The 13,048-nt window shown below is 44.3% G+C and overlaps 1 protein-coding gene across 1 annotated transcript in view; it reads right to left on the bottom strand.

Annotated features, from left to right (window-relative positions):
- SH3RF3 (SH3 domain containing ring finger 3) overlaps window positions 1–13,048 on the bottom strand; it is a 252,470-nt gene that overhangs the window by 81,682 nt on the left and 157,740 nt on the right. The window contains exons 2-3 of the mRNA XM_075136349.1: window positions 11,084–11,359; window positions 4,006–4,101 (exon numbers count right to left, since the gene is read on the bottom strand). Coding sequence (XP_074992450.1) covers window positions 4,006–4,101; window positions 11,084–11,359 — 372 coding nt within the window. The remainder of the gene's footprint in view (window positions 1–4,005; window positions 4,102–11,083; window positions 11,360–13,048) is intronic.

Genomic DNA, 13,048 nt, shown 5'->3' with positions numbered 1-13,048 from the left:
TGCAGGACACTGAAACCATCAGCTCTCTCCTCCTCCTTCTCCGTCTTTCTCCTAGACCTCCTTTCCACCTTTTTCTCTTTTTGACTGTGAAGAACAGAAGAAGATCCCCATTACCCTGCTTCACTGCTCTGTAAAAAGAATTTAAAAACTCCTAACGTTACTTAATCACAGCTTTCGGTGCCCTTGCTGCCATAAAACATTATAACAATGGGCTGGTACTTCATCAATTGTAATTTGCTGGTATTACAGTCACAGCAGCGCTCAACATAATTGCCTTGCTCTACCACTGACTCGTAAGGCTTCTTGATCTCGGTCAATACTTCTTTGCACTGGGGGCTGCAGTCAGAAACTTTGGTCTAACAGCTCAGCTTTTTGAATTTCCAGTTCCTGCCCATCTGAGCAGGATGTGTCCCTTCAAATACTCGGCACACCATTGCCCTCAAATTTAATTCCCAGACACTTAAATCTATTAGGACACACTTTATTCTTCATTATTCTCAATTTTACACATAGCAGCACAACACTTAAAACTTCCAAACTGAGATAATAACAGCAGTTATTAAGAATTATGAAGCTAGCTTGAAGACAGTAAAATCAAATAAATTTAGTTAGGACTTTGAATTCCTTGCAGGTCCAAAACTCCTCCCAGCAAGAATATGACTTCAAACCATACGGATTATTAATAAGATGTTTATTTCAGGACAGAAGGCACCTTGAGAATCAATTTGATTATGTTGTGTTTTTCTGTAGACAAATTAAAACATAAATTTTCAGCCCAAATGACTTCTACTGGAGACGAAGGACAGCAACAAAATAAGAAAAAAAAGTGCAAACTCTCCCTGACAGAACATATTGTGTATGACTCATTCTGTAAAAGTCACCATTGTGAGCTGCAAATATTTATTCCTTATATGATTGCCGGTTCTCTGAGGTTGGGACAGAGACGACGCTACAGACGCAGAAAAAAGCCTCTCCGCAGAGAGCTGTCAGGCACAGCAGGCATGCAAGCACCCTTGCTGGACACTTGTAGGGAATAAAGCATAAAATCCATGCCACGTTACACTTATATGGCTATACGGACAACCACACGTACTGCTGAGATACAGACCTTCTAAAACACTGCAGGGAGCAGATATATTTTGATGTCTCCAGCTAGTTTTTTGTGCCACTGCTTTGTGACACCACAGTCTCTCTCTAAAAGTTGCCCTCCCAGGCACAGAATCCTTTACAGAAATGGACCATTCTCAAATTTAGTAAACACAGGGTGGAAAGGAGATGAAGGAGCCTAGGGAGACACCGCAGGCTTTTACATGGGCCCAAGTGCTGGCAGGCCAGTGGGGTCCTCATGAGGAACCTGCTGCCCGCCCAGCGGGGCTGCGGTACACCCCTCCTTCCCACCCTGCTGCGGCTTATGCATGCAACGCTTTGTAACAGAGTACTTGCAAAAGCCTTCCTTGCAAGCACCCGTGTGAGGGGTATGGCAGAACATTGCCAGGACGAAGTCTCACCGAAGGGAGGCCACAACAAGGATTATATCCCCTGTTTGTAGCTCTGGGATGCTCAGCTCTAAGATCCTTGAAGTGAGCAGCTTGTTTTCTAAAGCTCTGGCTGCTGTAGCAAGCGTAAGAGCTCTTGCTTGGGCCGTGGGAGCAGCTGGGGACATGAGAGCCTGCCCTTAGAGATGGGCTCCGGGCTGGAATTCGCTCCATCCAGAGTGCACAGCTTCAGATGCCACGTGAAATCCCACGCACTTCAGCCATCGGCTCACACAAGTGAAGGCTACCGTAGAGTTAAGCTTTGCTTATTCTGCACATTTTGCCAAGATTTTGAAAACCACTTAATGGACTTGGACAGACTCAAGGAGCGTTTTTAGATTCAAGTACTACTTGTTTAATGGATTTATTTTATAAACATTGGCATTGAGGTTTTCAAAACTTCTTTGGGATTTGGCCTGCTGATTCCTCTTAATTTTTAATGTAAAGTAACATCTGAAGCTGGCAACAGCGACATAATTGTATAACTCCAATAGTTGCATAAGCTCATCTCATATTCAGAACAAGGCCTCCAGCCACCAGGACGCGGATGAAATAGGTGGTTGACGTTTCTGTCTGGAGGATCATTTCCCTTTGGCTTTACAAACCACGGCACAAGTATTATGCCCAACTATCTCATTTGAAAAGGCCATTCAAGCCTCCAGATTTCAAATTTATACAGATAAAACATGTGTGTGCATATATATACAACTATACGCATAAGTGTATATAGTTGTATTTATTTTATATACATGTGTGTCTGTGTCTGAATGTATATGCACACACACATTCCTATGTGCCGCCTTCTCCCCTGGTGCTGGCTGCCTGGCTGTCTTCATCTGTTTAAAAACTTCCAGCATTGCTGTTCTGACTCTGCACAGCGCTACCTCTTGCTCCTCCGTGGCCACCCAGGACGTGCTAGCGCTTGGAGAACTTCAGTGAGACAACATTGCACGTGTTCCCAACGGGCTGTTCCTCTGAGACTTCGAGCCCTTTGCCCTATGAGAGCAGTAATTAAGGAGAACAGATACTCAGGGGCGGGAGATGGATCAGGATGCTGTACAGTGCGTAGGCAGTGCAAGCTCTTACAGCCGGCAGGTGAAACTACAGCTGGGGAAAGGTGGTGGGGCACAGCGGTGGCTGGCTGCGCAGAGGTCCCCAATTCACTCTTTCTGCAGCAAAGTTCAGGACAGTAACATCGCACTCCCCCGGGACAAGAAAGAGAAGGGAAAAAAGATGAAATCTAGGAGAAACACAGCTTTCTCATTTAATCACAACAAACTGAAAATGTCTTACGTGTTCAGAATAGAGGAAAACTAGTCATTAACTTATGCGAGGCAGCTGGTTTCCCAATAATGGCTCCTACACATTCTGGTTTTAGTATTATTGTTCTTGTCAACTGTGGGAACGCAATGTATATTAATGATGGTTTATTCCAAATTGGTCATTGTCAGAGCTAATAATTAGGTAGTCAGGCACTAATTATCTCTATTTTGTCTCAAATCATTAACTAAGAAATCTGGAGAAGTAATTTCCGAGGCAGGCATCAGAGCCACACACAGTAGGGCGGGCTCCGCTGTGGGCACAAGAGACGCTTCCCTCCGGAGAGCAGCACCAGCCCACGCCTGGGAGCAGAGTCAGGGCGAGACCGGGTCCCAGTACCGGGTGCACAGTGGCAGCACCTCGAAAAAATACATACATGTGTGGTGCCCATCCGTTCCTTGCACCCCTGGTTCACCCGTGAAGGAGGAAAACTTCCCGAAGGCATTTCCTGGCACTCGGAGAACAGAGCATCTCCAGTGGGGCCACCACAGGCCACCATTGCTTGCTGCAGCTCTTCTCCCGAGCGGCGTCCAGCTGGACAGGCACCAGCAGGAGGGCGCAGCAGTGGGAAGAGGTGGCACAACGGGTCTGCTTGGAGGATGTGAAGTCTCAGTGTTTACTCTGAAATAAGCCTCCCGTGGAAATGACCGCAGGAAAGTGCTCAGGACAAGGATGGGTCCATTGCACAGGGAATGAGGGATCTTGGGCACATGGGTGGAGCTGCCCGAGCTCCTGCTGGGGCAGGGGACACCCGCAGCACCTCTCCGAAGGCCTGTGCTTTCAGGGCATGGCTGAGCCTGCACCGCTGCTCCTCACCTGCAAGCAGCACCTCCTCTGGAGTGTGCAAGATCCCTGACTGCAATCATCCTCCCCTATTTTCCCTACGTATTGTGGAGATTACACCAGAAATGCTACACGGGAAGCCTTCAACAGTAGTTCAGGGCATACATTTTGCTGGCCACTTTAAATTGAATCGAGTGTATCCTCACAGTGTCTTTGGGGACAGCAACCAAAAAATTCCCTTTTCAATTATTCTGGTATAATTTGTCCTTCTCATTTAAGAATTTTCAAGGTATTCCTGCCCTTATAGACACAAGAAAACCCATGAGACATCAAGACCAGCACTCACCACCACCTGTTACGAACTTACCTCAACATAGAGGATAGGGAAAATGCCAATCTTGTCACCCAGCATTCCTTCTGCCCAGTTGTCATCTACCCTCCTGATGACCGTCAAAATTTCATCCTAAAAACAGAGGTACACAAAATACATAATCAGATTTTTTCAGTAGAAAGATGCCAGTTTTTAATTGCCCACCTGACAGCTTAGGGAGAGAGTACACAGAGGAGGCCATAAGCCAGGCAAAAATGTTCCCTGAATCCTGGGCCAGCAGCATCCCTGGCCCAGCATCCCACCCCAGGTATCCCTCCAAAGTGCACTGAAGCACCCTGCAGAGGGGTGCAGCCCATGCCGGCTGCCAGCAGCTCCAAAGGCCTGGGCACAGCGGGTGGGAATAGGTAACTCCTTCATCGCAGGGACAGGGAGAACATTTGACCCGGGAGGTCACCTCCAACCCAAAGGCGAAAACTCTCTCGCATGAACCTGTCCCTGTGTATCCGAGAGCCCATTGTGGCGCCTGGCTGCTCCAGAAGACAAGTCAAAGGGAAGCACCAGTAGAGCACGGGAAGTCCTGGACACTTCCAGCATAAGGTATAGCATGAGGTGCTCAGCAACCACTGCTGATGCACTGAATGTCTGTCTTCCTTTTTGAAATAAATATTAGAAGGTAAAAGTGCCAAGCAGGTAAAAAGCCAAGGATAACATAATATAAACCAAGTTGCATCCAACTGTTGGATCGCTTCAGTTTAGATACAAGTTCATTTTCTAAAACCAATGGCATTTTAATATTATATTTAATCTAAGGGATCTTACAAAAATTTCAGCTGATGATGAACTTTTTTGTGATTATAAAACAGGTGATCAAGCAAAGTGCAAATAAGATTCATACTGCTCCAAGTTTCTCTTGATAGAGTTAAAACCTAGAACATGCCAGGAGGTCTAGGTCTAGGTGACTAGAACCAAACCCTGAGTTTTCCCAGCTTGTCAATGGATTTCTGCTACCACGTCTGTCTGCTGGGGTTGTCGTACTAAACCCGGCTTTGAGCCAGCACCGCTGGCTACAAAGGCTGCGGAAGGCAGCCCTCTCTCCAGGGCATGGCCTGCGTGCTCAGATCTCCTACAGCCAGAGGAGAGGAGTGGGCTGAGAGAAGCTGTGAGGTGCAGTTTGCTGAAATGCCACTCATTCTCTCATGGCATCCAATCTTCCTCTGTTCCTGTGCAGAAATTTGTAAAAAAGAAGAAAACATCTTCCTCCAGAAAGCTGAGACAGAGTTCCCTGCCGCTCTCACTTTATTTTCATCACTCACTCTAGGAAAATAAGAGCTACATATGGTCTACCACTCTCCATGTAGCAAGCTATCCATGTTAACCGGTCAGGTGAGGGGAGTTGGTTTTTTGCAGATACTTCTCACATTGAAAAAAACCCCACAAATTCCTGATGCAGGATGTTCAGACCGTGGATTTAAGTTGATAGAAAATGATCAGAACAGTGATGTGATGTGATGTGATGCGATGTACTTTGCAGTTTTTGAACATATGCATTTTGAACACGTGCGCTTTGAAATAGTTTAAATGTTTCCTTTGAATTATTCATCTGAATGATCCATTAGGGGAAAGCTCAGAGAAACAGCCACAGACTGAGTCCTTCAGCTATTTATTACAGCTGGAAGGATGCGAAAAGAATTTGTGCATTTAATTTCCTGAAGAAACAGATAGCATTCCCTTCCAAAGCCCTGTCTGCACGGACCATTTTTGATCTGTGTAAAGAGCTGACAGTAATAAGTCTCTGCAAAGTTTCCACATGCTCTTACAAAAGACCGATTATCATAAATTTGGAATCTAGGTAAAGGGGGTAAATGAGGAAAATAAAAGACTGCATTGCTTCCAGAACCTGCTATGAGTGTTCCTGCTTTCTATGTTTGTTCAGCTATTTTCTTAAAAGACTTTTTAAAAACCCAAAGCGTGATGGGTCTACACTTTCACTATATGTTTATGTATCCCTATATAATCTTACGTGTGTATGTGCATACATATGTGTAACTATATTTGTATATATATACACACATAAGATAAGAAATTAAGAAAAAACTTTTAAACTGTAACACCCCAGAAGCTCTTGACTAGATTTTGTTAGAGGCACCGTGCAATCTCCAACCCTGGAACAGGCTGGACAGGCACCTGGCAGGAAAGGTTTATCCTGAGTTGATCCTGCTCAAGGATGCAGCAGGGAACAAGTGACCTTTGAAGATCCCTTCTTAACTTTACTTTCTACAGACCTATGAAATCTGGAAGCATTTCCACACACCGATCTTAGTTTGGCTCTGCCAAGTCTGGCTGCCAAATGTGGTCATATATGAGAAAATCAGATAGCTGCACATCCCGAGATATGCTGACATTCAAAATGTGTATCTTTTCGGGAGAGCAAAGTGCAAATCCTTGAGAATGCTTTCCATTACAGAATTAGTTTTCAGAAGCGTGTTGAAAATCTCCAGGAATTACAGCAAATCCTGAAACGTCTTTTGAAATTCCTTGTTAATAGAAAGTTTATTTGAATTTGCAGCCCAGGACATCATTCTATACACTGGGCTGGTGAAAGCTTCAACATGAACTATTTTAGTACCTTAAATTAGTTGGATAGCTGTGCTACTTATAAATTCCTAGAAAGGTTCCCAAAAGGATCATGAATAGTAAAGAGCCACAGATCTCTTGGCATACCACTTCAACTTTCTGAACTTCTCTATTTCACATGTACTAAATTGATTTCCAGGCAGCATAAAGGAATCCAAGCCTCAAATCTCATTTCAAAAGCCAGTGGTATCCAGTGTAGTTTGACAAAGATACCTCATGCTCTTTTTATGCCTGTTGCTAAAGTCTCTAATTATGTGCTCTCTCCTACTTGCTCAAGTCTCTCTCTATTCATCAGGGCCGGGCAGCCTTGTGACAGGCACGTGGGACCTGCAGTTCCAATGTATAACCATCATCAGAAAGGACGTCAAAGATAATAACTTAAAAAGCAATCTGATTGACGGAGAAATTAACCCTTTTGCTGAGAAAACAGCACAAAATTGTGTCCAAGAACAGTCATGATTCACAGCCTGATTTTCACTTTAGTCATTAACGGCCATTAACGAAGCAATACAAAGCAGATGCGCCTGCTATTCTGCAGAGATAATGACTCCACCTAGAGCACTGGGGAGGTCTCAGCGATGGCAGGATGGCACCACGCGGTGCTTGGGGCGCCTGCTGATGACGTTTGCCAGCTGGTATGAGAATCCCAATCGCCGGCTACCGCCGGGACGGTCTCTCCGTGCACAGCAAATGCCGCTGGAATTGAGTGCTAAGGGCTGGGGGCATCCGCTGCAGCCAGGAACCAGTATTGGATGTGATGGCTCCAAGATTGGCACAACACTCGTTAAACACCGCTGTGGGCTGGGAACGAAAGTATTGGAAAATGAAGAAAATAGTTGATGTTATTAAAAATGTGATGAGCAATAAAGCATGGGAAGCAGTTGATGCTACCCTGACAGGTTTGAAACTCATCTACCACTGGGACTCAGCCTTCAAAGGGCCTCGTGAACTCATGCATGCAAAGGGTGGTCCAACACCAAAACAAAACTGTAGGCTGAATTTGGACTCAGTCTAATGCTGGAGTAACTACACAAACAGACAATAATGCAATTACTCCAGATTTGCACTGCTATAGCTGAGAGCAGAGTCCTCTTGTGCATGGCTTGTACTAGAGAGCGTGTAGCCCAAGGGAGGATGGGTTATTTTTTAAAACAGGAGCCCAGGCTTGTATTGGGGTCTCACATAAGGAGATATCAGAAAGCTGAGTTAAATGAGTATATCCCAAGGGCATACAATGAGACTCTGTAGGCCACACACTGATTGCAACCATGCCAGTGAACATCAGGAGTAACGCTTCTGAAGCTGCTGGAGTTAAGCTGGTGCAAAGCCGACACAAGTCTGGAACCCATCGTTACAGAGAGCAAAACAACTGCTAACTGACTGATTTGGCTGATTGCTCCCAAACACTGAGGAAAAATATGTTAAGTTGCAGATCTGGGATGTTTCGTCTTCTTGTAGCCACTGCAGAGGAGGGAGCAGTGGTGGGCCCCGATGCCTGTACATACGGCTACCGTGGGAGGAGGAGTTAGGGGGAGCGGTCCGCACGGTGTAAGAGAATGACAGGTTGGAGCTTTGTTTGTTGCACTGGATACTCAAGACAAAGGTTTCTCTGTCCCTTATAGTTACACATACAAAATTATTATATTTGATTTATCTTTGGCCTTTTATCTGGAGAGTGTTGTGTCTACAGGAGGTGAAAATGGGTAAATGGCAGAAGCCCTCTGCAGCACTGTTCATGAAGATCAGCGTAAAGCAGACTTCATTTCCTTGCAATCCACCTCTGGAACAACAGGACATTTTAATTTTGAAAAAAACTAGTGAGAGGAAAACCCAAATATCCTTCCTTTGTTTTCTTCTACTGCACTGACAGATATTCTGACTGCATTGTAACAAAGGGGCAGGGAAGAAGCACAGTCCAGCAAAAGAGCAACAAAACATAATGATACAGAAGATCCCTGTGTTTGAGTTCTCTTCCTGTAGTTTCTCTTCAGAGGAAAACTCTTCTTTATTATATGTTTATAAGTAAAATCCAATTACAAGTGTCTGGTAGCGTTAAATGAGTTGCAGGACACAAACAGGTTATACTAGTGTGTATAAACAGTATGCTGATGCAACCCCTCTACCTGAGGAAAGAACAACAGCATAAATGAAATTGAGATCAGGTCCAACATCTTCAGACGCAGACTGAGACATTCCAATGATGAATATTGCTCTGAGTGACAAATCACATCGACAGCAACGCAGTGCTCATGACTGTGCAGAGGAACTGACTGCATCAGCAGATGATCTAAAATCTGGGCTAAACAGGAACCTTCATCAGCACAGGTGACAGCTAAAATTAGCATTGAGAAAACTGATGAAAATATGACAGTAAAGTCCCGAGATGAAAAATAGATTGCTCACTGTCAGGGAGAACAATAGGCAAGACACAAAACCAGTTACAAGGTGACAGTGCGTGTAGTGGAAGGAGCTAAAGAAGAAAATAGCGGTAGAAGAGAAACCAAATCCCCTTGGGGAAAACACAGTCATCAGGGATAAAAGGATGCAGACAGTAACATGAGGGGCGAAAAAAAAGGAAAATTGAGGGACTGAGAGTAGAGCTATACAGCAGAAAGAAATGCTCCATGTGAGAATGACATTGGACAGCCAAGAAAATGAGAACTATCAGCATACAAAGACAGTTATTGTAAGGGAGGTATACTAATATGTGGCACCAAATATATCAAATACAAAGGGTCTAGGAAAGGAGCTGCTCTAACAAAAAAGACCACCACTGCCTGCCATACCTATTAAGCTTCTTAGATTGAGCAAGCAAGGAATACCTTAAGCGGACGAGGAACATTGCTTCTCAGAGAAGCCACCTTTGTACCTCTGGGCAAGTAGCGAGGAAAACAATGCAGCAGCAAATATATATTTACTGATAGGATCTCAAAGGTAACTCCTGGCTAACTTTCTGTAAGTGCATAGCTGCTACTTCTCACTAAGCAGCCCACTTTCTCGCAGAGATTCATAGCTCCGGGGAGGCTGGGTAGTAGCAGGGTTTGCAGTGTTTGCAATCAAACACTTCACTTGCTATAGAGCAGAAGTGCTTACAAATCTTTTGTTAAATAAATATGAGAAAGCATACATTCCAGGAAATTGCGTTCTGCTGCAAAACGTTGCACGAGTGACAAAGATGTTACATTCGGCAAGAAAATTATATGCTGCAAATAATTCATTCAGCTATAATAAGTAGCCTCAAAAGAGGAGGTCAGTAAAATCCTGGTGAAGGATATTTTTATCATCTATTTCATATTCATTTCCAGCATAACTGTTATTACTTTATGTGATACTATAACAACCACAGACAGCTGAAATAAAACAGAAGATGACAATGAACAGGTTCTCAATGGCATTCAGTGCCATAAATTAACATTAGGGGATATGCTTTATTTTACTGGGGGTTTCTTGATATCCATGAAGCCCATCTAAGGTCAACACAAATGGCTAGGGAGGGGAGGGAGAGACAGAAAGCAGGTGGGGAGGTGGGGGAGAAAGGGAAAACGTGACATTTTAAATCCAAAGGAAATTACAATATCTCAGTTTTCTCTCATTCCAAATGGAATTTATTAAACATTTTGGTTTTAAGAAAACAAAGACTTTTTAAAAATGTTTGCTTCTTAATGTCTTTATGTTCTTAAAATAGGAAATACTGTGCTATATGATGATAGTGTATTTCAACTGCTAATTGGTATATGGTATGATGCAATATACATTTTGAAGCTGAATGGCATTTTAAAACACTGGAACATCTGATTCAATCGGGAACATTAAAAGACGCATTTTTATTAGATTTTTTCTGAAATTGAGTCGTTCTCGCAGAACATTTCAATGCAGATGAAATGTATGCTTTTTAGACAGAAAAATGTTCTCAGAAAGTTTCAGCCAGTTCTGCTTGTGGAGTTTCACTGGCTTTATACCAACCTTGCTGTTCATGGCACGAGCTATCTCACTGGCTTCTCCTTTAGACAGGACAGGAGCAATTTCCCAAAGATGCGAACACGGGGCTTGCCCCGAGGGGAGGCTTTACGCCCACCCGGTCCTGCAGCACGGCTGGTGTGCGGGACATTGCAGGGCCACCGAGGAGACTCTGCCTCTGCAGGGAGGAGGATTTACAAGTTGGGAGAAGTCAATGTCCTTCAGCACATTACATGAGGCGATGCCCCACTTAATAAAGGAAATTCAGCCCCGTCAGCCTGAACCCCCTAGGCTGCCTGCGCTCAAGGGCTTTAATTTTCTCATACAAGAAACCAGTTGAAAGAAACAAAGAGAGTGCAGGGGGTCCCTGAGCAGAGTTGCCCGAGGAGGCTAGGCAGATGTCCTACCGGTCCCAGCACCACCGTGCTGCAGGCTTGGCTGCCAGCACCCTACGCGTCCCATCGGTCCCTACAGAAGCAGCTTTCTAAACTTTTTTTTTTTTTAAAAGAAACTATTCCCTTACCTTGGTGAAGGTCAGGCAATCCTTGTCTTGATCTTTATCCTTTATTTCAAAGTCGTAAAGTGCTTTGCCCTGAGGTGGAGCTTGCGGGAGGGGCTTGATACACTGGATGTAGCTGGCGGGGAAGAAGCCATGGTTCCCATTGAGCTCCCCGTGGTACCAGTTCTCGTCCACCTTCCGCCGCAGTATGATGATGTCCCCCTTGTTAAACTTGAGGTCGCCGGGCTCTTTTCCCTCATATGTGTAGAGGGCTTTGCCATAGGGAAGCTGAGAAACACTCTGGGGAAACAAAATATGCAACACTTTTAAGTAAACCCAAGCCAGAACCAATTTCCTTTTTAAAGTCACTTTCAGCTAGAAGCAAACTCATGATCTGTGACCAAATTACCCCAATGACTGCAGGTGACGGCTACATAACGCTATACCCTGGATCTTACAGGAAAACTAGGATGCGCGTGACGGTAAGACTGAGAAGGTAAGTGTGTTACATCAGAGGAGGCAGTGCAGTTCTCCTGAAGCTCAGCTGAAACCCGCGGTAGCTCTTACACCATCAAGCAGCATCTGTCAATTTGCAAAATATCCTATGTAAGCAGGACTATGTGTTTAAACAAGTAAAACTTGACATGTCTGTAGGTAAAATATCAGACATTTTGATCTTCAGGGTTGCTTTGGTTTCTGAGGCTTAGAAGATAAAAAACCAAAACAAGCTTGAAGATTCACATGGTTCTAAAAGTTGGCAAGTTGAAAATTTTTCATTGTGTTTGTTTGAGCAACTCCAAACATTTTTGAGTTTGAAGCTTTTAGTTTAGCTTTTGATTCTGTAACCAAATACTCTTAATTCTTTCAAAATCCCCAAGTCTCATGCTGCTCACTGAGGGCTACTGTAAACAGTTATAATATTCTTTGTTGCTTATGAATTAATGTCCCTGCGGAAAAGCAGAATAGGCAGAATGTCTCAAATCTTTGTTTTAGAACTAAAAACAGCTGAGGCTTTCACTCTTATTAAAAGAAAGAAACAAACTTTAAAAAAATCACAGCACAAGAGAAAAAAAGCCTAAAGAGTGATTAGTTTGGTGTGACAGAAAAGAGAAACCTATTTGACAGGAACTACTTGATTGTGAAAAATTCTTCCCAGAGTTCACTTTGGCCCAGGGCAAGATTGTCTCACACAGGCTGTGACTGCTCGGACGATTTTTTGGTGGAAGTATGGTTTTATGCAGCCCTTGCCCTTGCCCTCCCTGGATACTCGCTCCCCTCCTTGCTGAATCACACAGAGCTGGGAGTGTGTTGGACGCAGCTGCCTATAGGGTTTGGCCCTATAATAGCTCTTTAACCCATGCTGGGGGAGAAAAGGTGCATCGCTGTATTATCCTATGCCATTTTTTATTTCATTTAGCTTGAGCTAAGAGCTAGCTTGCAAGCCTCAGCGCAAATATGTAGCAGCACATATCACAGGGGATGTTAAAGGATGACCCCCCTGAAGTCAGCCTTTCATAAGAGTCTTTTTTTCAGATACGTGTTTATAAAAATGACTCGGTTTTCTGTTGCATATATATATTCCTACGAGTAGTCTGTTCCCTGCTCTGTACACCGGCTGTCAATGAGGTGTCCTATAGGGCCAATGAAAAAGTAAAGGTATGTTTAATAAAATACCCTGGTATTCCCCCAGATGTTTCTTACGCCTGTACTTCTGGATGATATTCCTGTGCATAAGAATAGCACTCGGATGCTTTCCGCAGGGAGAAGGTGGAGTGGCCCAACAGAAACACTCCATTTCCCCACCCCCGCCAGAAAATGAGATGCTGGGATGACTTTTTATGGTATTTGTTAAAGCAACACGCAGAGGCATTTTTCGATCCCGAGGGGCGCATTAAATGGACCCGCTCCGGTAGGGCAGGTTTTGTGCTCTTACACCTGCATCTTTCAGCAGAAGGAGGAGAAGCTGCCTGCCAGCGCAGCCTCCTCCGG

The sequence above is a fragment of the Calonectris borealis genome, chromosome 1 (genome assembly GCF_964195595.1).
Source record: "Calonectris borealis chromosome 1, bCalBor7.hap1.2, whole genome shotgun sequence".
In the NCBI taxonomy this organism is placed as follows: domain Eukaryota; kingdom Metazoa; phylum Chordata; class Aves; order Procellariiformes; family Procellariidae; genus Calonectris; species Calonectris borealis.
This window is presented reverse-complemented; position numbering and strand designations above follow the sequence as displayed.